Source organism: Phocoena sinus, chromosome 15, assembly GCF_008692025.1.
Source record: "Phocoena sinus isolate mPhoSin1 chromosome 15, mPhoSin1.pri, whole genome shotgun sequence".
NCBI classification, from domain to species: Eukaryota; Metazoa; Chordata; class Mammalia; order Artiodactyla; family Phocoenidae; genus Phocoena; species Phocoena sinus.
Genome location: NC_045777.1, coordinates 61,802,858 through 61,828,773, shown reverse-complemented (window position 1 = coordinate 61,828,773; position 25,916 = coordinate 61,802,858). Strand labels below are relative to the sequence as shown.

Below are 25,916 nucleotides of genomic sequence, written 5' to 3'. Positions count from 1 at the left end.
GAGCCATATTGGAGGAGGGGGCAGGAGTGTACGTAGGAGTGTATATAGGTGAACCATGTGGGAGGCGGCTCTACAAGGCCGAGGTTTTGAGAAATGAGGACAGCTTGGGTAGGGGTGGAGAGGTGAACGGGGAAAGGAGTAAACTGCTTGCTTCCAGGGCTGCCGAGCAGGTCGATGGACAGGACTTAGTGAGGCTTGGGTGAGGCTGGGAGGGGTCAGGGATGACACCTGGTTTCCGGTTAGCCTCACCAGACTGAAGGAGGTGCTATCCCTGAGGTGGGGGGCCCTGGGGGAAATCAGACTTGAGGGGAGGCTCTCAAATTCAGCTTTGGACCAGTTGAATTTGATAAGTCACCAAGACATCCGTTAGACCAGGTTTGAATCCCTGAGCACATACTGGCCGTATTGTCTGCACCAGGCTCCCTCACTCCTCTGAGCCTTGGTTTTCCTGTCTGCAAAACAGAATACCTCACCAGGTGATTATAAGGACCCTGTGTGCAAATCGCCCAACCCAGAGCCGGGCACCATGAAGAGAAAACTATGTGTCAGTATTATTCACTCTGTCAGTGAGAAGCAACAGACACACAAGGCAAATTGGCTTAAACAGACAAATAATTTACTGTTCCTTTAACTAAAATCCAAGAAATAGATCTGAGATCCCCAGAGCTGCATGCAGAACTCAAGCATCATCACAGGGGCTCCTTATCTCCTTCAGGCACCTTCCACGTGTGTTCACAGTGGTCACTAGCTCAGCAAGTCCAGTGGCAAGAGCGGGGGCTCTTTTCCTATAATTCTGGCAAAAAAAAAAAGGCACAAGAATGGTTCTGATTAGCCCAACTTGGTTATGTGCCCATCCCAGAGCCAATCACTGTGGCCAGGCTTGGGTCACATGATTTCCCCTGTGGCATGGCTCCCCTGTCGGTGAAAGATAAAGCTGTGCAAGGAAAACCAGCAGACGTCCATCATGTTCTCTGTCTGTCCGGTGGGAGTTTCAGGATAGGAGGAGATGTGTGTGTAAAGTTTCCAGCACAATAGCCAAGACATGGAGTTAACTTAAATGTCCATTGACAGATGAATGGAGAAAGAAAACGTGGTACATGCAATGGCCTTAAAAAGAAGGAAATTCTGAACAATGTGAACACTTGGATGGACCTTGAGGACATTAGCTTAAGTGAAATAAGCCAGACATAGGTTAAGTGAAATAAGCCAGACACCACTCCATGGTACCACTTATATGAGAAATCTAAAATAGTCAAACTCAGAGGACCAGAGAATAGAATGGGGATTTCCAGGGGGTGGGAGGAGGGGGAAATGGGAAGATATTGGCCAAGGGGTACAAAGCTTCAGGTCTGCAAGATGACTAAGTTCTGGAGATCTAATGTACAGCACGATAATGATAGTTAACAACACTGTATTGTACACTTAAAATTTTACCAAGAGGGTAGATCTTATGTTAAATGTTCCTATCACAAGAAAAAAGAATAGTAAAGAAGGTGGGAGGAAATTTTTATAAGTGATGGCTATATCTATGGCATAGATTGTGATGGTAGTTTCACCCGTGTATACTTATTTTTTATTTATTTTTAATTGAACTATAGTTGATTGACAATGTGTTTATTACTGCTGTACAGCAAAGTGATTCAGTTATACATATGTATACATTCTTTTTTAAATATTCTTTTCCATTATGGTTTATCACAGGATATTGAATATAGTTCCCTGTGCTATACAGCAGGACCTTGTTGTCTGTCCATTCTATATATAAAAGCTCACATCTGCTGACCCAAACTTCTACTCCATCCCTCCCCCAACCCCCTCTCCCTTAGCAACCACCAGTCTGTTCTCTGTGTCTCACGGGTGTATACTTATCTCCAAACTCAACAAGTTGTATACATTAAATATAGATAGCTTTTTGTATGTCAGTCATACCTCAATAAAGAGGTTTAAAAAATAAAAATAAAGTTTCTGGCGCAAAGTAGGAGCTCAGTTCACGGTGGCTGCTTGCGTCAGGATTCTGGAGGTGAAACACCAGAACGTCCCTCCACGGTGCCCTTACCGTCTACATGTTTTAAAGTCCTTTACAAATGCAGCCTCTCCGCAACAACCCCCCATCCAATGGCACCTACTTTTCCTCAACCCCCTTCAGCCTTTCACCAAGCTTAAGAGATGGCACGGGAGAGGCCAGTCAGGGGAGGATTGAGGCATGTCCCAGCCCATGGCAGGGCACCATGCTGTCATCTTTGGTCAACCATGGACAGGCTGTGGGCTGACCCCAACCTGGAGACCCAGGGACTCCCTATTCCTCCAGGACCAGTGGGAAATTCCAGGACCTCTGGCATCCCCCCAACAGCCTGCACTCCAGAGAGAGGCAGACAAGATCAAGAGAATGGGTTTTGCACAGTTAGACAAAGACTTTGATGGTTCGTAACATCAGGGAGAAAATTCCAATACCCCGGGGCAAGCTACGATGTGGATGTTCCTTCAGCAACCTGCTTCTGATTGGAACTGCCCGGAGCCTCCCTGCCAATCGGCATGGGTGCTGAGAAACTGGAATTTTATAGCTTAGCAACGAGAAATCTGGAGGAACTCTGGAATTAATTTAAGGAAACGGGGAGGAAAAAAAAAAAACAAAAAAACAACGAAGAAGGAAATTAGTAGCCAAATAACCAGACTGCCTGATTTTATTATTACCTTTGTGGCCAAGACAAGTCTTGAACATTCTTGGCATTAAGTACAAGCAGAGTGGGAACCAGCCAGCCATCTTGTCTCAAACTCTGCGATAATGTTTTGTTTTCCTGCACTGGTGCTGGGATGGGGATGTGAACAGAGCCAAGAAAGAACAGACAAAACAGGTACAATAATTAAAGAAAAACCACACCCAGTCTTGTCTGCCATAGCTCCGTCCAGGAGCCTCTTGGCCAGTCTTTTTCTGGAATCATCTTCTATCATGTGACATCATGGATACCAGCCTGTCTGAAATGGGAACTGGAGGTCACGGCAGCTATAGCAATTTCAGATGGAGGCCTAGTCAGAGGTGATGATAGTGTTGGTTGGTCCATTCGATCACTGTTTATTGAGTGTCATTCATGGGTCACAGTTGAGTCAGGGGCTGTAGAACAGAAGTGGATATTCACATTACTGGTCCCTACCCCTGTGGGTGGAGAGTCTAGCTGGTGCAGGGGGGGCCTAGATATTAATGATCAGTTAATTATATAAGGCATGAAGCCCCAGTACTTCTGTGGGGACTTGGTTCTGGTTCTCATGTCCTAGAAAACATCCATTTAGATGCCTCGCTGTGGGACAGCGTGATCAACTCATCCCAGTGGGCCCAGGACTTCCCTGATTTAAGCACCTAAAGTTCCCAGTCCTGGGAAACCCCAGGATGACTGGTCACCCTACCCTGGGACAGGATGAACTGGGGAAATAAGCCTCCCTTACCACGTGGGGCTTCCCTGGACCTTCTCCCCAAGCAGCCTGGACACAGGTTAAGCAGCCGATTCAGCTTGCGGCTTGGAACAAGTTACTTGGCCTCTCGGGGCCACTGCTTCCTCATTTGCAAAATGGGGTTTGACCTGGAGGGCTTTTGGCCTCCTGGTAGTTCTGGTTTCCCAGCCCTGCTGCTGCATTTCAGAGCTTAATCAATGCAGAGGGCCGAGCAAAGAAGGCAGGGCCATGCACCCACGGTGCAGCCGTGGGCAAGTTATCTCACCTCTAATGCCTAGTTTCCTCCTCCATAAAATCGTAGTGATAATAGTACTTACTTCGTGGAAATACGAGCACTCAGTTAAGTGAAAATATTCTATAGGTCTGGCATAGTGGATAGTCAGTAGCTGGAAAGTGTGGATATCCTGGTTAATGAAAAGTATGATTTAGAGTTATGATCTTTCATTAGTAGTGGCTGCCAGTTTTCAAAAAAAATTTTTTTAAACATGTACTTTATCACAGTACATACTCTTAAGATTGCCTTTTACCTCCGGGTGTCTAGTTCCATAAGGTGGAGACTAGGTCCTTTTTGCCACTGTCCCCCCCCCATAATAAAGATTTGTTGAGTTCGTTGAGGTCACATCATACCCATTTTACAGGTGAGAAAATTGAGACTCAGGGAGGTTAAAGGTCCTGCCATTAAGTGGAGACATCAAAAATTGAACTTGGATCTGATTCAGCGTCCTGTCTCTCCACTAATTGGTCTCTACTTCCTCAGGGGGTGCATAGGGAGAGCACGAGTGACAGCAAAGGGGTGCAAGGAGGCAGATCTGGTGTGTGGGGGTGGGACTGTGAAGATCTGACTAGGAATTCTCCAAAGGGAGCAGCCACGGTGGGCCGAGCACAACACCAGCAGCCTGGCCGGATCCTCATGTGGACAGGAACCTTTTGGATGCTGCTTTCTCACCTCACTGGTTGCCATGGAGACAGGAGAGGGTGTGCACACATGCACGCACTGAGATGTACCTCAAACCTGCTACCCAGGCTTGCCCAGAGATGCCAGCAGTGGTGGGCAGGTCAAACCAATACACAAGTGCACACAAGAGTAGAGTACATGGTACCATAAACCCCAGCTATCCATCACCCAGCTTCAATAATCACCAACTCTCAGCCAGCCTTGTTCCATCTATACCCCCTTCCCCTCCTCCCGCATCCCAGATACTCAGATACTAAGCAAATTCCAGACATCAACCATTTCTTCTGCAAATATTTTCATTTATGACTCCAAAAGAAAAAGGATTTTTTTTTTTTTTACCACCATCACACCTACTAACAGTAATGCTTTAATATCAGCAAATATCCAGTGTTCAGAATTTTCTGGTTGTCTCATAACTGTTTTCTTTACAGTTAAAATCAGAATTCGTATAAGGTTCATACATTGTGCCTGGTTGATACGCCTCGTACGCCTTTCTTAATCTGCGGGTTCTCCCTCCCTTCCTCTTTCTTCTCTTGCAATTTATTTGTTGAGGAAACTGGGTTGGTTGCTCTGTAGAGTGTTCCGGTCTGGATTTTGCTTATTGCATCCCCGTGCTGGTGTTATACGTGTTCCTCTGCCCACTCTGTTGCTTGTAAATCAGTAGTTAGATCTAGAAGTTCACTTAGATTCATGTTTGTTTTTTGTGTTTGTATGACTACTTCCTAGTGGCTGTTTTGTATTTCTATTTGAAGGCACATAATGTGTGGTTGTCCCTCTTCATGATGTTAGTAGCCATTGATGATCACTGTCTAGATCCATTAGAGGTTGAAAAGGGTGGCTTACTAATTCTATCCTTCTGTCTTTGTTTGTTAGCTGGAATAGGTCTATAAAGAAACTTCCCCTGATCAGCCATTTGGTTACTGTAAAGTATGGTTCATACCAGAAAGGATAAATGCTTGACTCTTCCGCCTGTATTTGACAGTGTTCGAAATAAGAAGTTCATCCCAGGGAGTTCCCTGTGGCCTAGTGGTTAGGATTCCGGGTTTTCACTGCCATGGCCCGGGTTCAATCCCTGGTCTGGGAGCTGAGATCCTGCAAGCCATGCAGTGTGGCCAAAAGGAAAGAAAAAAAAAAAAAAGTTGGTCCCAACGTCCTCCAAAGATGACAAATGAGTTTATGCTTTTCTGTTTTTCTAAGTATCATTGTGAACTTACAGATCTGGACATACATAACACATTTCCATCCATTGCAGTTATTCCTATTGATGCTCAGAATGTCCCATCTTTGGCCAGTGGGAGCCTCTTCACGTTGTCTTCCTGCCTCCTTTTGATATGTCCCCATAACAGCTTCTGAGCTACTTGGATGATAAGGTGTTCCAGGCTCATCTTGCATATTTCCCGCCTCAGACCTTGAATCAGCCCTATCTCCACAGAACCTGCAGAGAGCACTTCTAGTTGGAAGTGGTGTTTAGAGACCACAACGTGGGTACTGGGAGTGCTCACTGTTAGTGAATTGCCCATTATTTCTAACCTTTTCAGAGGACAGGGGTAGGAAACACGTGCTTTATTTTGTAAGGCAAAATACCGATGCTTCCCATTCAAACTGGGGACTCCAGGTTTTTCACTTCATCTCTGTGATCTTACATCCGCATCTCCTTTCTTCCATGACAGTGTAACAAAGCCTGCTTCTAAAAGCAGAGCTCCCCTTTGTGTCTCCCGCCGAGCAGGAAGCATATGAGAAAGCACTTAAGGCTTTCCCTCAGAAATGAACCCGAGGCCTCTGATTTGGAGGCCTAGAAGTGGCTCTGAGAGAAGCCCATGTCAGGACCCACAAGGGACCACATTCTCATGGCAGACGAACCAGCTCTCCCACCATCCTGTGTGTGGATCCTCTCATCTAACTGCTCTCAATCCTGGCTGCACACTTGAGTCACGTGGGGAATTATAAAAACCCCTCTCAATCACAATTAAGTCAGAATCTCTGGGCCTGGGAGCCTAACATCACTACTGTTTTTTAAAGCGGTCCAGGTAATTTTCACGTGCAGCCAGGGTTTAGAATCACTACTCTAGTCCTTGCTTCTCAGCCAAAGGAAGAGAAGGAAATGAGGGGTATGGCAGATGCTGCCTTCAAAGCCCATTAGCTTGGGATTGAAACCTAGCACTGCCTGTTTCTACCTGTGAAATACCTGGAATGGCACAGAGCAGTAGAACCTTCTGCAGTAATCAAAATCTATATCTGCACCGTCCAGTGTGGTAGCCACTAGCCCCATAGGGTTATTACTGCAGCCTAGGAAGTGAATTTTGGGATTTAAAAAATTTTAAATAACTTACACAGAAATAGCCACAAGTGGCTAGTAGCTACCATCTTGGACAGTGCCACTCTGCAAAATTACTTGACATCTAGGAGCCTCATCTCTGTTAAATAAGGACAAATAAGAGGGACTTCCTTGGGCTGTTGTCAGGATTAGAGATAATGTATATTAAGTGCCTGGTGCACATAAGACATTCAATAAAATGCTGCTTCTTTTCCTTATTAACATCAGCCTGTTTTCTCCTTAGAGAAAAAAAAAAAAGCTTGCCTGGAAAATGAGTGCTCAAAAGCACCCCACCACACAGACTAAAAATTCTGAGCTGTTCCAGAGAAAGTCTCAGAAAATATTCCTTAATTGTAGAAGTTCAATTACAGCAGGAGGTTATCAGTCGCAAGGGCTGTATTTCATTACAGATCTAGCCACAGCTCAATAAATTAAGCAATCACTCAAAATAACATGTTGCTTTAATCCCCTCTTGGAACAAATTCAAGTTGCTTGGTTTTATATTAGCACAGCTCTTGAAAGGCAACTCACATTGGCCTCATTTCTGTTTTCTCAATTCATCAGCCCCTCTCTGGATAAATCTTTGCGTCTGCTGACTAGCAGGGTGGAGGATTCCAAGGCGAGCAGACCTCCTTTTATCAAAACCGGAGTGTTTTCCATCCTCTGGCCTCGACACGTTCCATGTTTCATGCACTGAAATTACTGGCAAGTTTATCTGCGGCAAAGACAGAAAGAGACCAAGAGGCAAGAGCCCAGTTCTGAAACACCTCTCAGCAGCCCAGTTCGGATGTGCAAAGCAAACGGTGGCGACTTTTCCACCCTCATCTTCTCTCTAGTGGTTTATCCTCTCACAGTAGAATTTCATTTCCCCTAGAAACTTGGCACTGGAGGTGTCAGCCCGGGAACATATTTGTTTGTGTAAATTAAAAGAAGAATATGTTTTGACCATATTTAAGTTCTGACCGCACTAAAGAAATAAATACTGAGTTGTACAATGCATCCGCTGCACAGTTCTGGCCCACCTCCCCAAACTCTGCCTTTGTTTATAAAAGCCAAACGAGAACTGTGAATGACTTAGCACCTCAGAAAGCCACAGGGACAACTTTGGAGGCCGTGTCCACCCTCACCCAGGTCCACATGGAAAGTCCACGTACCTGAGTTTGAGATTTGCTTCCTCCTGACATGCTGCATCCTTGCCAAGGAGGGCGAGGGTGTTGGAAACAGACACCCTCACTTGTGCATTGTTGGTGTGCCTGTGAATGATGCCACCTTGGTGAAGGGCACTGGGCAATAGCTGTAGAAATTTAAAAATGCACATATCCTCTGACCTAGAAATTCCACTTCTAGGAATGTATCTGATGGGGATACTGGGACACATGCCAGAGAGTATGTATGTTACAACTGCAAAATCCTGGAGTTAACTGAAATGCTGGCCAGTGGGGGACAGGTTAAGTATGGTGCATTGCTAGAAGTCATTAGAAAGATTGTGGTGGGTCAGAGGGCTGTCATGTCTTCAGGATATATTATAACGCCCAGCCCCTCCAATTTTCTTAATGTTAGGAGCCAAAAAAGTATATGCTCTCGACTATGGTTAGAAAATCTATGAAGATTATGCGGACTGCATACGGTGGTTACATTTAAAAAGTGAAACTAGAGTTAGAGAAAAAATGCAAAGGGGCTCCTTTATTTCCCCTGTTTCCTCTGACCAGGGCAATGTAATACAACAATAATACTCTTTTTCATTACGTATCTGTCAGGCCAGTGGAGTGGTGGTGGGAATCTTTGCTTTTCTGGTCTTTATGCCAATCATACAGTGGACTGAATGGCGATCCCCAGAGAGTGAAAAGCTATGTCCACTTCTCTCCCAGAACCTTCACAGGTTTCCTTATATGGAAAAAGATGTGATTAAGTTAAGGGTCTTGAGAGGCGGAGTTTACCCTGGATTATTCGGATGGGCACTAAAGGCAGTTACACGCATCCTTGTATGAGAGAAGCAGAGACAGACAGACAGAAGAACGTAGGAAGATGGAAGCAGAGATTGGAGTGATGCAGCCACATGTCAAGGAACACTGGAGCCACCAGAAGTTGGAAGAGGCAAGGCATGGATTTTCCTCTGGGGCACCTGGGAGGAGTATAGCCCTACCAGAGTTTGGACTTCTAGCCTCCAGAACTTTGAAATAATAGATTTCTATAGTTTTAAGCCACTCGGTTTGTAGTAATTTGTTATGGCTGCCCTAGGAACCTAATACATCACCTGACACCTGTAAAACACATGAAGTGCATAGGGAGAAACAAATTTGGCAAGACTGTGGTTTTTGGTGAATTCATTCATTCCACAGATATTTATTGAGCATCTACTAGGTGCTGAGGAGACAGCAGGGAACAAATCAAAGATGGCTGCCCACCTGGAGTTGACATTTCAGTGAGAGAGGGAGGGAGAGAGAGGGGGAGAGAGAGAGGAGATAAAATAAATAGAACATGGAGAAAGACTGATGGTGGTGGAAGGGAACAAGAAAGAGAACAAGAAAGCATGGAAGAGGGGCAGGGGTCAAGAAGGGGACTGGGAGAATGCAGTTCCCAGGTGACACTGAAGTAGAGGCCTGAAGGGGTTGGGAGCACGAGCTGTGTGTCCACCTGAGGGAAGAGTATCTGGCGAAGGAAACAAGTATAGAACTTGACCCTCTGAGTGATCCATCTGTTGACCAGACTCAGTAGGAGGGAGTGACCCTTTCTCCCCTCCTCCTCCTTTCCCTCCCTCCCTCCCGCATTTGCTGCCCACCTGCTGTGTGCCAGCTGCTGGGGGTGCAAAGATGAGTGAGACGCAGGTCCCCAGGCTCAAGGTCATGGGGGGTAACAGTCATAAGTAAATCATTGCAAATATAATGTGGTGGGCATTGTAGCAGAGGCCACGGCAAGCTGCAGGCTCCATCCTTGGTGGAGAGCAGGGTGGGAAGGGGAGGTGGGTGTATGTTGGGAATGAGGTCGGAGAGAAGCAAGCAAGCAGGAAGAGGGCAGGACTTGAAGTCCAAGAATAAGTGTTTAGCTCTGATTCAGTGGTAGATTAATTGGAGCGGGGGAGCGTGGAGATGTGTCTGGGGAATCTCTCATTCCCAAGTACAGCAGGCAAACCTAGGGGAGAATGAGCTCTGAGGATAACCTACCCCTTTTAGATTCACACAATCCGTGAAGAGGGAAAAACAGTTCCCAAGTCCTGAATTGGGATGCTTTGGACCATACGGAAACCAGAGCTGATCTCAGGTAGCTATGATGAAGAACAAAAGAGGCTGAGTTGCTCTTGGATCCAGGGACAGAACGCAGCGCCAGTCTCTCTCTCCGCCCCATACCCCCATCCCAATCCTCATTTCTCCCTTCCTCCATACTGGCCTCAGTCTCTGTGGTCACAGATAGCTCTGGATGCTGGAGAGGGGCTGGGAAAAGCAGCCTTCTCACCAGCTGTAGTTAGGGTAATCCTGGATTGGCCCTGCTTGGGTCACATGACCACACCTGGACCAATCACTGCAGCTCAGCTCAGAAGTGGGCTGCTGTGATTGGTTGTATTTGAGTCACGTGTCTATGCCTGGACCAATTACTATAGCTGAGGCTTGGGCACTGTAAGCGGCCATCTTCGCACTGGGCATCGTGTCCGTTAATGGAAGTTGGGGGGAGAAAGTGCTGGCAGGTGAAAAAACAAAAATAAAACCCTGAGCCATCTACCTCCTCCAGAGCCTTCTCCTGGTTGTGCTGCTTCCACATTCACTCTGCTGAGAATTGCCAAAATCCTGTGTTGGGCTTTGCTTTAAGATCCACTGTCTATAAACCCCAAAGCTGCCAGCCGAATTCACTCAGACCTGTTGTTGGGTTTTTTTGCCGTTGTCATATTATTTTAATCAAATGTAAAATGTTCTCTTCCTCTTTGGTTTATGATTGCCTCTCCTGCCCCTACGGGTAGGAACTGTGTCTGTCGTGTTGACTACTATATTACTCATGCCTGTGTACTCAGTCTCTTACGTATAAGTCCTCAAATAATTGAACGAATGAATGAATGTTCATTCATTGAACATGCCACAGAGAACAGGTGGCGCTGCAAGGTCCTTATCTGCTCTCTTCAGTGAGTCCCTCTCTTCCACTCTCTCCCTCCTTCTCAGTCATGTTGCGTTCCCCTTCATGACAAGGTTTCGTTAGTCTAAGTGCATCCTTGCAGTGTCATCCCAACACAAACTGCAGGCTCTGAATCTCTAGGTGAATTCTTGGGTTGAGAGTCTAGATGAGCACGAGAAATAAGGTTCATTTGCTTGGTGGAGGCTGTCCTTTGAGAAGGATAATGGAGCTCTGTCTGAGCTGGGAGGGATTGGGTGCCATGATGGTTGCCAGTGTCTGCCATGGCCACCTGCCTCTAATGGGTATCCCTGGTCCTGCTACTGCTCTGGATTGCTTGCTCACCAGCAGGCCTCTGTCCTGCAGCCCCTGTCGTTTGCCGTGATATCATGGTACACTCAGAGTCCAGGACAAACTGGTGTGGCCAAATAAAACAACCGCAGGTTCTTAGGGAAGAAGGCTTAAGACAAATGGCTCTTTTTAAAAAGTACTTATAACCCACATGTCAGCTGGGGTCATCTTATTTTTGGAGATTCCAATGGAACGGACTTAAACACTGTCCCACATGCCATGAGAGACCCAACTCTCCTTTCCAGAGATTGGGGGTGAGGGATGCTTGTGTCTCTCCTAGGCACCCAAAGCTCAAAATTCCTGCAGCCAATCAATCAGTTCTCAGTTCTGCTCGGGCGCCCTTTTGCTGGCCTCATGGGCGCATGACTTGTGCTGTTGTACACGGTCTACGTTAAGTTTGATGTTCTACTGTTGTTATCTTGAACTGCTTAGTAATTTCTGAACAAAGGGCTCCACGTTTTCATTTTGCAAATCCTGTAGCTAGACTTACTTCACTCAGGACCATTCCTTTCCCACCCCACACTGACCCACTCTAGACCATGCCCCAATTCCTCCACTGTCCCCAAATTCCATCCACACAAGGATATGGGTATAGGAGACTTGGCCCGAAGGTTTGGGATGAAAGGAAATGTTGACCTCTCAGCCAAGTTAACGGCATAAAGTGCAGTGTATGGACTGGCTTCAAACTACTCAGTGGGGAACAATGGCGGAGGGAAGGCAGGTGAAACAAGACTGGCAAAAGGTTGATCGTTGTTGAACCTGGAGGATGGGTACAGGGTGCTTTCTCATTTTCAGTATGGTAGGAAACTTCCATAATACAAAGTTGAAAAAGGCACTATATGATGTGCCTCCGGCAGGTCCTCAAAATGTTAAAATGCAGTTGCCGTATGACCCAGCAATTCTACTCTAGATATATTACTCCAAAAAAATGAAAACATACGTCCACACAAAAACACATGAATATTCAGAGCTGAATTATGCATAACTGCCAAATGTCTATCAACTGACAACTGGATAAATAAAATATGGATGTTATCTGTCATAAAAAGGAATGAAGTTCTGATATGGGCTACAGCATGAACAGGATGAACCTTTTTAAAAATTTTTTTTAAAATTTATTTTTGGCTGCATTGGGTCTTTGTTGCTGAGTGTGGGCTTTCTCTAGCTGTGGCAAGCGGGGGCTACTCTTCCTTGCGGTGGCTTTTCTTGTTGCGGAGCACAGGCTCTAGGCGCGTGAGCTTCAGTAGTTGTGACACGCGGGCTCAGTAGTTGTGGCTCGCTGGCTCTACAGCGCAAGCTCAGTAGCTGTGGTGACAGGCTTAGTTGCTCCACGGCACGTGGGATCTTCCCGGACCAGGGCTCAAACCCATGTCCCCTACATTGTCAGGCAGACTCTTAACCACTGTGCCACTAGGGAAGCCCAGCATGGATGAAGCTTGAGGACACAAATGCTGAGTGAAAGAAGCCAGTAACAAAGGATCACATACTGTATGATTCCATTGGTAGGAAATATGCAGAACAGGCAAATCTACAGAGACAGAGTAGATTAGTGATTGTTTAGGGGTGGGGGCTGGGGGAGGGACTGGAAGATTGGGGTGGGGGGTGACTGTTAAAGGGTATGGGGGTTTCTTTCTGAGCGGATAGAACTGTTTTAAAATTGATTGTGATGATGATCGCACAACTCTGTGAACATACTCAAAGCCATTGAGTTGTGCCCTTGAAATGGGTGAATTACATGGTAAATGAATTATATCTCAATAAAACTGTTGGGGGAGAAAGTCATGTCCTCCCCCCGACCCCCTTCTCCCGCCAGGAATCCTTAGGCTCCAGCCTCCTGCCTTTGGGAAATCTCTCCCTCCTCCACCCTCTCTCTGCAGGCGTGTGCGTGCACACACACACACACACACACACACACACACCTTTCCATCTCCCCATCCCGTTACCTTCTTCTGCCTTAAGACATTTTTCACTCTTTTGCCATTGCCACCAACTACAGAGAAGTGCCTTCCCCAAAGAGAAGTTCCTTCCACAGCCAAAGTGCCCCATAGAGGTATTTTCCTAAACACTTTGCTCTTTAAGTTACTCACTTCCCTTTCAGTCCTTGCACGCAGGGGAACAAGGTCGTGAGGAAAGGAGCACGAGGTGTGCTGCCTCCATTTCTTCTGCCTTCGGTTTGTGAGCTTTTCGCAGGGCTTCCAACAGCGCTATGTTGGGACAAAGCATCCGGAGGTTCACAACCTCTGTGGCCTGTAGGAGCCACTGTGAGGAGGGTCCAGGGAAGAATTTACCATTTTCAGTGGAAAACAAGCGGCAGTTACTAGCTATGATGACTTTGTACTTTGGGTCTGGATTTGCTGCACCTTTCTATATAGTAAGACACCAACTGCTTAAAAAATAATCCATGAGACAGATATGAAGAGGAGCATTTTAAGTGTGCAGTCTCTGAAGAAGGATCAAACTCTTGAACTCAGCATCCTAGATATGTTTGTAAATAAACTATGGCATAAAAAAGTTACTCACTTGACAGCTATTAAAATTACGATTTTAAAGTCCCCGTGGTGATCTATCATGGCAGTCAGTAACAAGTCCTAGTAGTTGTAAATTCCAAGAGCTTCATAATCCCAAGGAAAGAGGGGCCAACTCAACTTCTCCCAAGCCCCACTGGTCTCTGTTCTGAAACGTAACTCAGTCACCTCACAGGTGGGGAGAGAGGGTGAGGAAGAGCGTTGCCAGGGCCAGGTTCTTGCAGGTTTTGGGGTCTGGAACAGGGTGGGCAAACTATAGCCTATGGGCCAAAATCAGCCCACTTCCTGATTTTCTAAATAAAGTTTTACTGGAACACACAGCCACATCCATTCATTTACTTAATGTCTCTGGTTGGCTTCTTCTTACAACAGCAGAGTGGAGTAGCTGTGACAGGGACTGTATGGTCTGCAAAGTCTAAAAATATTTAGTATCTGGCCCTTTCCAGAAAAGGTTTGCTGACCCGACATGGAAGATCCAGGCTTGAACTCCAGCTCATCACATGCTGGGTGTGTGACCTTGGACAAGTCAGTTCCTCTCTTTAAGCTTGTTTCCTCATCAGGAAACCAGAGGCAGTAACAGTGCCTCCCTTATATGTTGCTTGTGCAATGAAAATGACTTCATACGTGTGAAGTGCTTACTTCATATACAACACTCAATATATGTTGGTGGTTACGATGTTATTTAGAAAATGAGGGCAGTATCTCCTACTTCGTGTGGTAATTATGTGAAGTGATGGAGATCAAGCCTGTGAAAACAGTTGGCCAAAAACACGTTTATTATTGTTATAAATATCTTAAAGGCTTTTGAGAGGATTCTTTGCTTCTTAGTAAAGCTACGTTAAGTTTTGGGGGGGGAGCAAATTTGGAAATGTGTGAGTGTAGAAAACTCTAATTTCAGAGGAAAAGAGGACCCTTAACCCCCCAATCCAAACTCTCTCATTTAGCAGTCCAGGAAACTGTACCCCCTGATCCTCAGCTGGGACTTGAACCTGCCCAGAACTCAAGTACTCTTTTGGCTGAGCTCGGTATCTTCCCCAATAACAGGTGCTCAGGAATCCAGGCCTGCATGTCTTTAAACACTTGTGTTGCCTCTGAGGTCCCCACCAGAACCTGTTTAAACAGTAATCTGCTACGAGGTATTGGCATGCAGGTTTGCGGCCCGGGTTTGCAGCCAGGGGAGGGAAGAGACCTTTGTCTCCACACCCTTCGGGGGATTGTCCAGAAGCCAGCTGAGGGTAGCCACCATTGATGACCTGATTTCCTGGACGGTGTTATTTAAATCGGGTTTAGTTTGGGAGATACGGCAGCCTCCCATCCATTCGCTTTGTTTCACAGTGATTAACTGAGTAGCTAATACATGCCAGGCCCTAGGGATACAGCAATGAATGATTCACCCCCTGCCCTTGGCAACTGACCTCCTTCCTTCTGATGGGGGCGACAATCAAAGAGGCATCTGGGCAATTTGGCCCCATAATAAGTCCTGTATTCTCCCCAGGATTTCAGTCCCACACTAAATACTGTACCAATGAATTGGAAAACCACTCTGGGCCAGCTGTATGATAGATGGATGGTAGGAGTTAAGAGTGCCAGCTTTGGAGTAGGTCAGATCTGGGCAGGACTGGCTCTGTAATTTGCTAAATGAAAACGTGGGCACCTTGTTCGAAAATTATTCAAAATTTCAGGATGACAACAGCAGAGCACTGAACTATGCAGGGCCCACGCTGTGAAGCTGGCCCTGTGCCTGGGGTCAAACTGCTTTCCAGCTGGGAACCATCGGACACAACTCTTCACCTGTCTGAGCCTCCATTTCCTCATGTGAACAGAGATGCTAAGGCCAATGTGAGGTCTGGTTGTGGCTAGTAAGTGAGATGAGGCCGGTACAGCGCTGAGCAGGGAGGGCAGGCTCCGCAATATCACTGCTGTTCTCAGCCTGCAGTGACGGCTGCATTTCATCCTAGGAGAAGAGCGCACATTTATGATTCTTAGATAATAGCTAAGACTTAGACAGCAGATGGTTGATGCCAGACACTGTCTTAAGTTCTTTATGGATGTTCATTTCTTCCTCATTACAACCCTATCATGTAGAGATGGAGAAATTGAGGCCCAAAAAGAAGAGGGAACTTGCCTGTGATCTCACACCAGTCAGTGGAAAAATCCAGATTCAAACATGGGACATGTGGTCCCTGGGTCTGTGTTCTCAACCGACTACGTGTCCCAGGAGTCGACACATCCCTGACAGGCACACTTGCATACACACGCACGTATGCATGTACCTTCTCTGAGATGCTACCACAAGGCGTACAGTGTGTAACTGTCCCCATAAGATGGGATTCTTTCTCTCTCTTTTTTAAAAAATTAATTAATTTATTTTTTGGCTGCGTTGGGTCTTTGTTGCTGCAAGTGGGCTTTCTCTAGTTGCGGTGAGCGGGGGCTACTCTTCGTTGCGGTGCACGGGCTTCTCATTGCGGTGGCTTCTCTCGTTGCGGAGCACAGGCTCTAGGTGCGCAGGCTCAGTAGTTCTGGCACGTGGGCTCAGTAGTTGTGGCGCACAGGCTCAGTTGCTCCGCGGCATGTGGGATCTTCCCAGACCAGGGATTGAACCCCTGTCCCCTGCGTCGACAGGTGGATTCTTACCACTGCGCCACCAGGGAAGTCCCTTTTTCTCTGTTTACTTGCTCTTTTGTCTGTGCCCCGCGACTCAACTTGGAGCCCCATGAGGGCAGGCACAGTGTCTTGCTTCCTGCTGTACCTCTGGCACCTGGCGCTGTGCTGAGCACACAGTAGGCCCTCAATAGACATGCACCAGTGAAGGCAGGTGGGAAGCAGGCATCCTGCCAGAGCGCTCTGATCCAGAATCAACAGCCGCAGTTCCCAGAACCTCAAGACTGCGGCCGTAAGAACTTGTTTGGGGGCGATCTCGTGCCTAGAGGAACCATTTCATCCCCTCCTGGCTTTTCTCACTTGGGGTCCTCTCACTGTGCAAGGCAAGGGGGGTGAGAGGCATTTAAGGGGTGCCCTAGGGCCCAGCCCCCATCCTGGCAGGCTGCAGGGTGAGGGCACGGGTTGTGCTCTGGCAGCTGGGCCACAGCTGTCTGCCAGCTTCTCGGTGCCTGCCCCAGCTGGCCAGCTGGGCCCTGATGCCACCCCCCACCCCATGACACAGCAGAAAGTGAAACCAGAGCCCGCCCCTGCTGGCTGGGACCCAGTGCTTGCTGTTTCCCCATCCCAGGGGGTGGGTGGGGAGCTGATGCCCAGGCCTGGCACCGGGTGGCCTGTCCAAGGAATACCCCTCCAGGCCAAGGGTGCTGCTGTGCCCCCTGCCCATCCCAGGGCCTCCGGTGCCCACTGCCTCCTGAGCCGTGCCCTGTGTGTGAACCATCATAGCTGCTCAATTGAGTCCCATTAACCCCTGATCGTCACACTGCTCTGAGACAGGGGGTTAATTATTCTCCCCATTTCGCTGAGAAAACTGAGGCTTAAAGAGGTGCCTCGGCCAGGAAGGAGGGTGCTGGGGCAGCAGGATCTTAAAATAAAAGACAAATCAGAGCTATGGGTGGGCATAGGGGCGGAGATCCAAGGGGTCTCACTGGTGTTGGCGAGCAGGGCAGGAGTTTGTGGGGGAAGACACGTGACCCCCAGGTTGTCACAGGTCGAGCCCCCTGCAGATTGGAATTGGCAACCTACCCCTCCCCACACCAACTCCATGGGTGCAGAAAATCCCTAAGACAAACAAGATTTCTTAAGAGGTGGACTATGGGGAATTCCCTGGCTATCCAGTGGTTAGGACTCCACGTCTCACTGCCGAGGGCTGGATTCAATCCCTGGTCGGGGAACTAAGATCCCAAAAGCCATGCCATGCGGCCAAAAAGAAAAAAAAAAAAGAGGTAGACTTTGAAACTTTAGAAAGTATCATCTTGAGTTCTGCCCCATCCTCAGGCCACCCGTACTCTCCTTTGCTTAATATTTTTCTTTCAAGCAACTCACCCTCTTTATCTTGCAAAAATTGATGTAAAAAAGAGCCCTTCTACCCCTACCCTAAACTGAAAGCCAACTGCTTGCCATAAGTAGAAATCTGCTGTACAAAGAAATACCTGTTAGAATAATTTACGTCTCTAGCCAGGTAGCACGTAAAATCATGTGCATATCAGACTTGGGAAACTTCTATTCCAAAACATAGGTTTCCTACGTGAGGAAATGGAGGCCCAGAGAGGTTGGGGTGCCTGGGGGTGACACTGCGAAAGAGTCGCAGGGCTGGGGCTGCCCGATTCCATGATTCTAGAAATCTGTGCTTACTGCTGGACTGTAGTCTCTGCTCCTGTCCGAGCTGTCCTAGCATATGAAGCGTGTATTAGTAAGTATCAGCACTGACAGCTTCCATGTTTCATGCTTTGGCATCACCACTTTCAAAGCACTTTCTGAGCTTGTCTATCACTTGAACTCATGATAACGCTCTAGGTACAGGTGAGAACCCTTTCAGAACAGAACATGGGGTGTTGCCAAAGAAGGAAACCGAGGCAGAGGGTGGGGAAGGGGTCTGACTCGGGGAGCTGGTGAGCCAATCAGGACTGTCCAGAGCCCCTGCCAAGGTGAGGATCCCAGAGGCCCTGCTGGAAGGCCCAGGCTGAATGTGAATCGCCTTGTCAAACAGGTAACACTTGTTTCTTCCCCACTTTCCCCACCTCCCCCACCATGAACCCCCAGAGCAAACGCTGACAGCAGCCTCAGCTGCCCTGTTTCCCAAGCCTGATCTCCAACATTTGGCCCCTGGAGGGCAAAGAGCACGTTTAGGAACTGGTGTCTGCGGATGGCATCTTTTCATTTTTCATGGTGCACCAGTTCTGAGCACTGTTGAGGGGAGCTCTACCAGGAACCAGAAGGGAAGGTTTGGGGGAACATCTTTGTCTCTTCTTTTAGTTGCTGGAGAAACTCAGCTGCCACAGCTGGCCCAGGGACCCCCGAGGAATACTGCAAGAGCAATAAGGATTTTTAGGGGCATTATGATAGCGGAATGGAAACACATCTGCCCCCAAAAGTCCCTCATTTTCCCTGCGGTAATGAACCAGCTGGGCAGGAAGTGGTGGCTCTCGGAACTCCAAGAGCCAAAACTAAAAAGGAAAAAATGTACAAAGTTAGAGCAAACTTTAAACAAGCCGACGCTTTCCTGGTGCACAGGCGGTGGCTCCACCCAGGCTCCTGAAAGGCTGATAATTGGCTAAATGTGTCTCCACACAGTGGCTTCAATATAGAGGCGCCTCCTCTGTGCCCAGAAAACCAGGATCTGGAACCCAGAGCAGGTGGTGAGGATTAGTCCCTAAGGCCAGGTGACTCTCAAGAGCCAGTGCCATCTCCCCAAGACCCCGAATGATTATTCCAAACCCTCGTTAATAACCCAAGTGAATCACAGATCCTTCAATCCCTCCTTCCTCTGGAATGTGGGAAAGTTATCAACTTGGAAACCCGGATGAAAATATCTGTAAAGCAAGCAGCTGTTTCCAGGGCTGTATGAACAAGTGAAGGGCGAGAGCTTGGGTCGGGGAGCCTGGTGGTTATCACTGATGGAGCCAAAGGGGGAAAATCACAGCTAAGGTCCAGGGTGCCGACTCTCAGGTCCAGCCGCTAACGACTGATTAAGGAGTCAAGGGCAGGGGCTCCCCAGGGTTTGTGGCCTTCAAGGTCTCTGCAGACAAGGCCCTCCCTCAAGCCAGCCAGCAACGCCCCCCCCCCCCGCCCGCCTTGAAAGGGTTAACACCTCTACTGCTGCTGACACCCGAGGAGGGAGCTGCTCACTCAGCAAGCTGGCATATCACACTGGGCCATCGCGGAAGAGAGGGGCTGAAAACAGCCTCTGTGAGTTCTGTGAATGGAAGCGGCCTTATCGCCATCAGAGTGAAAATCGGGGCAAAAAGCCTTCCCAACACAGAACCCGCGACGTGGGCGCTCGCTGGCTCCTCGGCACCTGTCGCGTGGCCCCGGAGCTCTGGCAGGGACTCCGGGCATCTGTGGTGGTGAGCACCCGGCCACCTCGGCCAGACCTGCGAGGGGGCGATTCTACACTTGCCATGTGACAGCCGGCAACCAGGCCTAGATCTCGCCTTTCAAGCAGCACCTAAAATATTCTCTGGGTGAACCTGAGGCTAAATATGGCCTGGCCTACGAGTGCCTGGTCTGGACCTTTTAATGCCATTCGAAGATACAATCAGGAACCCATGGGGCCTTTTGGTGGCCTAGAGTCCAGTTACTGAGGCCAAACGGGAGGCCCGTGGGCTTGGCTGACTCCAGGCTGGGTGCAACTTCCCCCAGAGGATGAGTCCCAGTGCCAAGGCTGAGCAGGCTTGTCTCCTGCATGTCTTATTCCCGAATGCCCACACAGTTCTCTCTCTGCCGGCCCCCAGGGTGGCTTAGATGTAGGTCCCCTCATCCACCTCCCTGGCCTTCCCTCCAGGCCCTCTGATGGCCTGCCAAAGCCTTCTCCCCCACTTCCAGGCTGCAGCCCTGACCCCCCTGGCCCGGGTTTTCCTTGCACCCCGATTGAAAGAAGAGGGCTCAGCTCCCCAGGTGGACAGGAGGCCGCTGGCTGGAGAAGGCAGGCGAACACACACACACACACACACACACACACACACACACACCCCTGCAGGGGGTAGACTGCACGGTAGCTTAGATGTGTCCGCCCCTGCTCTGTGGCTGGCCCCCTGCCACATCCCCTCGGCCCACCCCAAACGGCAGGATCGCAGCCCTGTTGCCGGAGGGCAGAGAGAGCTTCAGCCCGGGCTGCAAAAGCACAGCTCTGCTCTGGAACCTGCTAGCCTGGTCTTAGCAAAGTTGGGTTCTGCCCTCACTGGAGGCCACGTGGTAACCGGGACAGTCAAGAGTCTCTGGGGAGGCTGCTCTCGGGAGCCTAACACCCCCCCCCACACCCCACTCCCTGCTTTTAGCCAAGAAATGCTGTGGGCCCTGAGGGCCCCAGGAGGAGAGACCCCCCCCTCCCCCAGCACCTGTCTGGGGCTTGTTTGGGCTCTGGTGGTGGCTGCAAGGCCACGTTCAGGCCTGGGCTGGCAGCGGTCCAGGCTGTTTTGGGCAAAGATGCCAAGAGACCCAGGCACTGATCTCACGCATGATTCCAACAAGAGAGGCTGGTTTTCTGCATGTCTCTCAGAAAACTTTCACACCACACTGCACAGCTACCTTAAGGCTCCTTTCCCCGCCTGGGCCAAATCCTCCAGCAAAGGCTAAATTTGCCTCCCTCTTCTCAGTCCCTTTTGACAATGGCTTTCTTGGGACACCAACATCAGTTTTCATTTTCTAGGTGTGCTTCCCTTTCATGCTAGTGGTGCAGCCTTTCCGGAGACACTGAGAAAGGAGTTTGCTTTGTGGTTCCTTCAGCTTGAATGTTTTATATAAGGAAGATGATGTAAAATCAGAAACTTGAAAGCTTTGTAAATATCTGCACACGCCCCCCTACAATGGAGGACGCTGGGAAAGCAGCCTCTGAGGACTGGGTGCTTTGGAAAGAGACCCCGAGGAGGTGTGGGGGGCTTGGGGTGACAGGGACCCCGAAGTCCCCTCCTTCCAAACTCTCTTCAACATGTACCCTTTTGCCTGAAAAGCCTGCATGGCTTCTAGGCCTCGAGTCTGTGATCGTTTTATAACACGTTCGCATAGGTGTTTTTCTTCAGCGTTTACTTTCACCTTGTTCCAAATATAAGAAGCAAAAAGGACTTTATATTTTCCCAAGTTTGGGATACATTTTCCCAAGTTTGGGATGCTGGGCAAGAAAGAAAGTGGATTATTTTGTTTGGGTATGCCCTTTCTGGCAAGCGGTTCTAAGGACCAAGTTTGCCTTCACTTTCATCAGACCCATTTCTATCCTCATGCCTAAAATAGCTGTATTTACAATATCACAATTACAAGAGGCTGAGCTTCTCTTCTATAAGGTAGTTGTACGTTTATCTGGCAAGAATCTTCTTTCTGCTCTTAATATAAGTGGGTGGGAGGCTGGGAAGCAAGAAATAGAGGGAGTGCTCCCTTAGGGACTTTTCCAACTTTCATTGGTTTGGGTCAGAAACGCATGTTTTATTTTCAAGGAAGTAGGAGTTTCATTGCAGCCCCTCTCCTAAATATTTTACCCCCCCCCCCAGCTATTCCATATTCTTTCTGTTGAAACATTTTTTTTCCCTGTGAGGGTCGGCTATGGATTGTGTATGGCTAAGACTTACATTCAAATTTGCTTTTTTTTTTTTCTTTTGAAATCCATCCACACTTCCTTGGAGGGAAAAGTAGCAACTGCTTCGTGAAATTTCACACAGAGGGGCAAAAGGAGAAAAGCCAAAATGTATTCAGCAGTTCCACTGCTGAGCTTTTATTTTTTCTTATTGGTTAGGGTCGGGGCGGGGCAGGGGGGAGCAGTGGTCGGAATATGAAAAGAAGCTGTTATTCTTTGCTGAATTAGCGACCACTTCTCACTGCAAAGGAGTGACTTACAGTCTCTTCACCATGCTACTCTGCCTGTTTCCAGGCTCAGAGGCAGGGGGAGTTTGCTAAATGTATTCATAATTACACACACCCTTGCAGAGGGCCGAGTGTAAGCAGGGGCTGTGCTCTTTCGAATGCTCGAATTAAAGCAGCCCCCGGTTCACATTCAGCACTAAATTCTGATTTTCCACACTTGACCATTCAGCAATTTTAACATGCTGCTTCATCGCCACGATTATAGCTCAGTATCTTGGTGCGACATTTGGTGTTCCGGTCTCGTTAATTCACGTAAGACACCCTATTTGTAGAAGTATCATTAGAGGCTAATTTGGTGAGATGTCCTTATTTAGCAAAGCAAATATGACCTGACAGTCAGCTCTCTGGCGCTACGATGGGGGTGGCGATTCAGGAATTCACAACGTGACAATTTCCCATCGCCCAGCCACGCTGGGACTGTGGACTCCTGAAAATTGTGCTGTTTCATCGTATCCCATAACAAAGGGAAAGAACTCTGAAAAGTAAAGAACTGTTTTTTGCCAAGGCCCCGGGAACACGAATGTCACCAGTGTGTCTATGTGCCATGTCTATTCAACACGAATCTTCTGTCAGGGACTTGGTGTTCCAGAGTTTTTCAGGTACAGCTCACTTTTCTCTATGCCCTGCCGTGAACACTTGATTGAAATCCAGGTTTGCAAATAAATAAACTTAAGGTATGTGGATGTCTATATAGGTTACAACTGGAGGGTAGGGGTGTGTGTGTGTGTGTGTAAATTAACAGAACTTAATAAGGTTAATGGGAGGGGCATTTGTACCTCCACCACCTTTGCCTTAGAGTATTCCCTGACAACAGATTATCCAGCGTTTCTTATAAAATGACTAAGATCAGTGTAGCAAAGAATTGCAGAGAAATACTGCGATTCCACGTGGGAGCAAGCATGCAAATCTAATGTAACTGCAATTCACGATGTCAGTGATGTTTGATTTTTGAGGGTGTCAAATGGTTTGACACAACCCATGTGTCACTCATTCCCTTAAAATCCTGTTTAAAACATCTCATTAAACCACTGGGGGGCGGGGCGGGGGGGGAAGTACTTTTGCCTTCTCATACCTTCTTGGCCTCCCAAAGAAAGGCCCTTGAAAACAGTAGGTTCAACAGACTGAGAACACATACACACACATATATAAGAATATCCCCCAGACGGCTTTTCAGTTTTACCAAAAGAAGCAAACCTCCCCGCTTTCCTCTGACCGACCTTCGGAGTGCAGCTAGCTCTCTGCCCCCTTCCTCCAGGGACTGCTGGGGCCTGAATCCCTCGCCGTTTATAATGACCCCAAAAGCGGGACTTTGTGGGCCAGTTGGATAAAACATAAACTCATCTCGCCCTCAAAACCCCGATTCTGGGACCACAGCCTCCAAAACCTCCTTTCTCCAGAAGGGTGTCCCCCTTCTCAGCTCACAGCACTGGGGCAGGCTGCCTTTGAGGCAGGATTTTGGAGAATCCTGGATAATTAAAGGAATCATTATTGGGTTTTCCTGCAGGAACGATGGGGATGACAGTTCATCTCATCCAAAAGCCAGGGTTGCATGGTGGGGACAGAGGGCGTATTTGCCTGCCCCATGGGGGTATCTTTTCCCTCCCTTGCCCCCAGACCCATAGCTGGGCCTGACACCTTCCCAGGGAAGACGCTGAGCGTCCAAAATGGCCCTTAGGGGAGCGCAAAAGGAGTGCCTGAGGGGCCTCCTGCAGTGCCCCACCCCCACCCCTTCCCAAATCCAGCTAAAGTTTAGTTATTTGTGCCCTTAATTGTCTTATTAAAGTCAAATTTGCAGCTTGCCCAGACTGGAGGAAGTGATTTCCATCTTAATAGCTCAATTAGCCTCTGGGTTCTGGAAAGGCCACTCCGATACACACACCTTTTCTCCCCATTTTAAACCCCCTCCCTTTTTCACAACTTCTCCTAAAAATAAATTATAAATATGGATGTGTCCTCAGAGGATCTGAGCGGCACATTCCAACGCTCCCCACGGTGGGGCTTGGAAGCAGGAGAAACCAGAAACGCCACTCCCCCCCAGCCCCAAATCAAAAATGCCTTTCCTTTTTTTCTCCTAACTTTTGCCAGAGCAACTTGGTGTGGTCTCGGGCCCTGACACCCCGATCCGCACCTCGGAACCTAGATTTTTAAAAAATTTTTATTAACTCCTGTCCAGCGAAAGCTACAGCCAACGTGCTATGGCCGCCTACTCCTCGGAGGGAGGGGGCAGCCAACTTTACTTCAGGGAGGTGGTAACTCTCTGGGGACTGTGCTCCCGACTTTTCCGGACATCCCCAGGGCCCAGCCCCCGGAGGCTGGCGCTGGCCCCCCTGCCCGTGCCAGCGCGGCCCAGGCGCACGTGGAGTGACGACGAGATGCGGCGGGCGCGGACGCGCGAGCAGGGCGGCCTGCTCTCCGCGCGGCACTGATATCGGGGTCACGCAGCGAGTCAGTTTCTCGAACCGGCTTTCCGGGGTGGGGGCGGGGTGGTAGGCTTTCAACCCGCCTCGTTAATTTCCAAGCCCCGGCAATAGGGAGGTGGGGGGCTGCCTCGCCCCCATCCCACCTCCACGCCTAACACGCCCCTCTCGGGAGCCAGGGAGGGGTGAGGGGGGGAGGGAGCCCAATCCCGCTGCCTCGGGGTCGGCAGCGGCGGTGTCTTCCCTCCCAGGCAAGCGTCTAGCGCCGGGTCCCGGGAGAGCCGCGCGTTCCCCCCCCCCCCCACCGCCACCTCCCTCCCGGCTCGTGTCGCCACCCACCCCCCAGGCAGCCACCTCGCACCCCCTTCTGTCCCGGGGGCCTGGGCACCCACCTGCCACGGCCCCCTGGCCCGGGGGAGGGGTGCCTTGCAGGAAAAAGGGGGAGACTCACCGCCGCTGTCTCCTCTGGGGGTGCAGGGGGCCCCCCGGGGCTGCGCCTTCCAGGGCTCCCGGGAGGCGTGCGCGGGGTGTGGGGCGCCCAGCCTCCTCCTCGATTGGAGCCCAGCCTCAAATCCTTCACCGTGGGTGGGGGGGTACTTCCAGAAAAAAATCCCCCCCTTACTCAGATCAGAGCCAAGTGATGGGCAGGGGGCGTATAAAAGCCTTTTCTGCCGAGAGCGCGGAGCCGACGGGGCTGCACCCGGCCTCCAAGGTCCGCTGCCGCCACAAAGCCGCGCCCCCGCCCCCCCCACCGGCCCGGCCCCCACCCTCCCCCGCTCCCCACCCCCCCACGCCCTATGGCCGGCCCGGGGCGGGGGCTGGGCCGGCCCGGGGTTGGCCGCGCTGGGGAGGCGGCAGCGGCGGCCCAAGCGGCGGGGCGGCTCCTCCCCGGCCGGGGAGACGGGGTGAGAGCCTGGAAGACAAGCGCGACCGCCTGCCCGGGGCTGGGGCTGCGGCGGGGCCGGGCGGGGCCGGGCGGGGGTGGGGGGGGCTTCCTAGAAACCCTCGCCAAATATAGTCAGCGGATAGGGGCATTCCTAGAAATGCGGCGGCGACGTCAGCCTCGACCTATGGGGGCAGAGCCTGGGGTTCTCCAAACTCGGGGGGGGGGGGCGGGGACGGGGAAGAGGGGAGATTCCCCACTTCCAATACCCCGGTGGCCCGAATGAGGGAGCCTAGGCTGGGCCTCCCTCCTGGGGGGTGGACAGGATTCCTCCACATGCGCTCCAGGGATCCCTCAGCTGGGGGTGTCTGAATGGGGACGCATCTACTTAAGATTCCGACTCGCCCCCAGATCCGCCCCCCCC

General features: G+C 49.6%; 1 protein-coding gene and 1 long non-coding RNA gene across 5 annotated transcripts; one reads left to right on the top strand and one right to left on the bottom strand.

Moving 5' to 3' along the window:
• Nucleotides 1-600: 600 nt before the first annotated feature.
• Nucleotides 601-25,326, bottom strand: LOC116740060. 4 transcript variants are annotated; one of them, XR_004345786.1, is made up of 3 exons: nt 25,061-25,326; nt 2,692-9,975; nt 601-793 (listed from the first exon to the last, which is right to left on the bottom strand). It is a non-coding gene; the product is annotated as an uncharacterized LOC116740060 (long non-coding RNA). The 4 variants fall into 4 exon arrangements; XR_004345789.1 differs by lacking the exon at nt 25,061-25,326 and having other exon boundaries at nt 2,692-3,109; nt 3,762-12,366; XR_004345787.1 differs by lacking the exon at nt 25,061-25,326 and having other exon boundaries at nt 2,692-5,491; nt 7,245-12,366.
• On the top strand, nt 12,748-16,124 carry LOC116740059 (cytochrome c oxidase subunit 7C, mitochondrial-like). Its single transcript, XM_032605212.1, has one exon. The coding sequence runs from the start codon at nt 13,366-13,368 to the stop codon at nt 13,555-13,557; it is 192 nt and encodes a 63-aa protein (XP_032461103.1). The 5' UTR covers nt 12,748-13,365; the 3' UTR covers nt 13,558-16,124.
• Nucleotides 25,327-25,916: the final 590 nt, after the last annotated feature.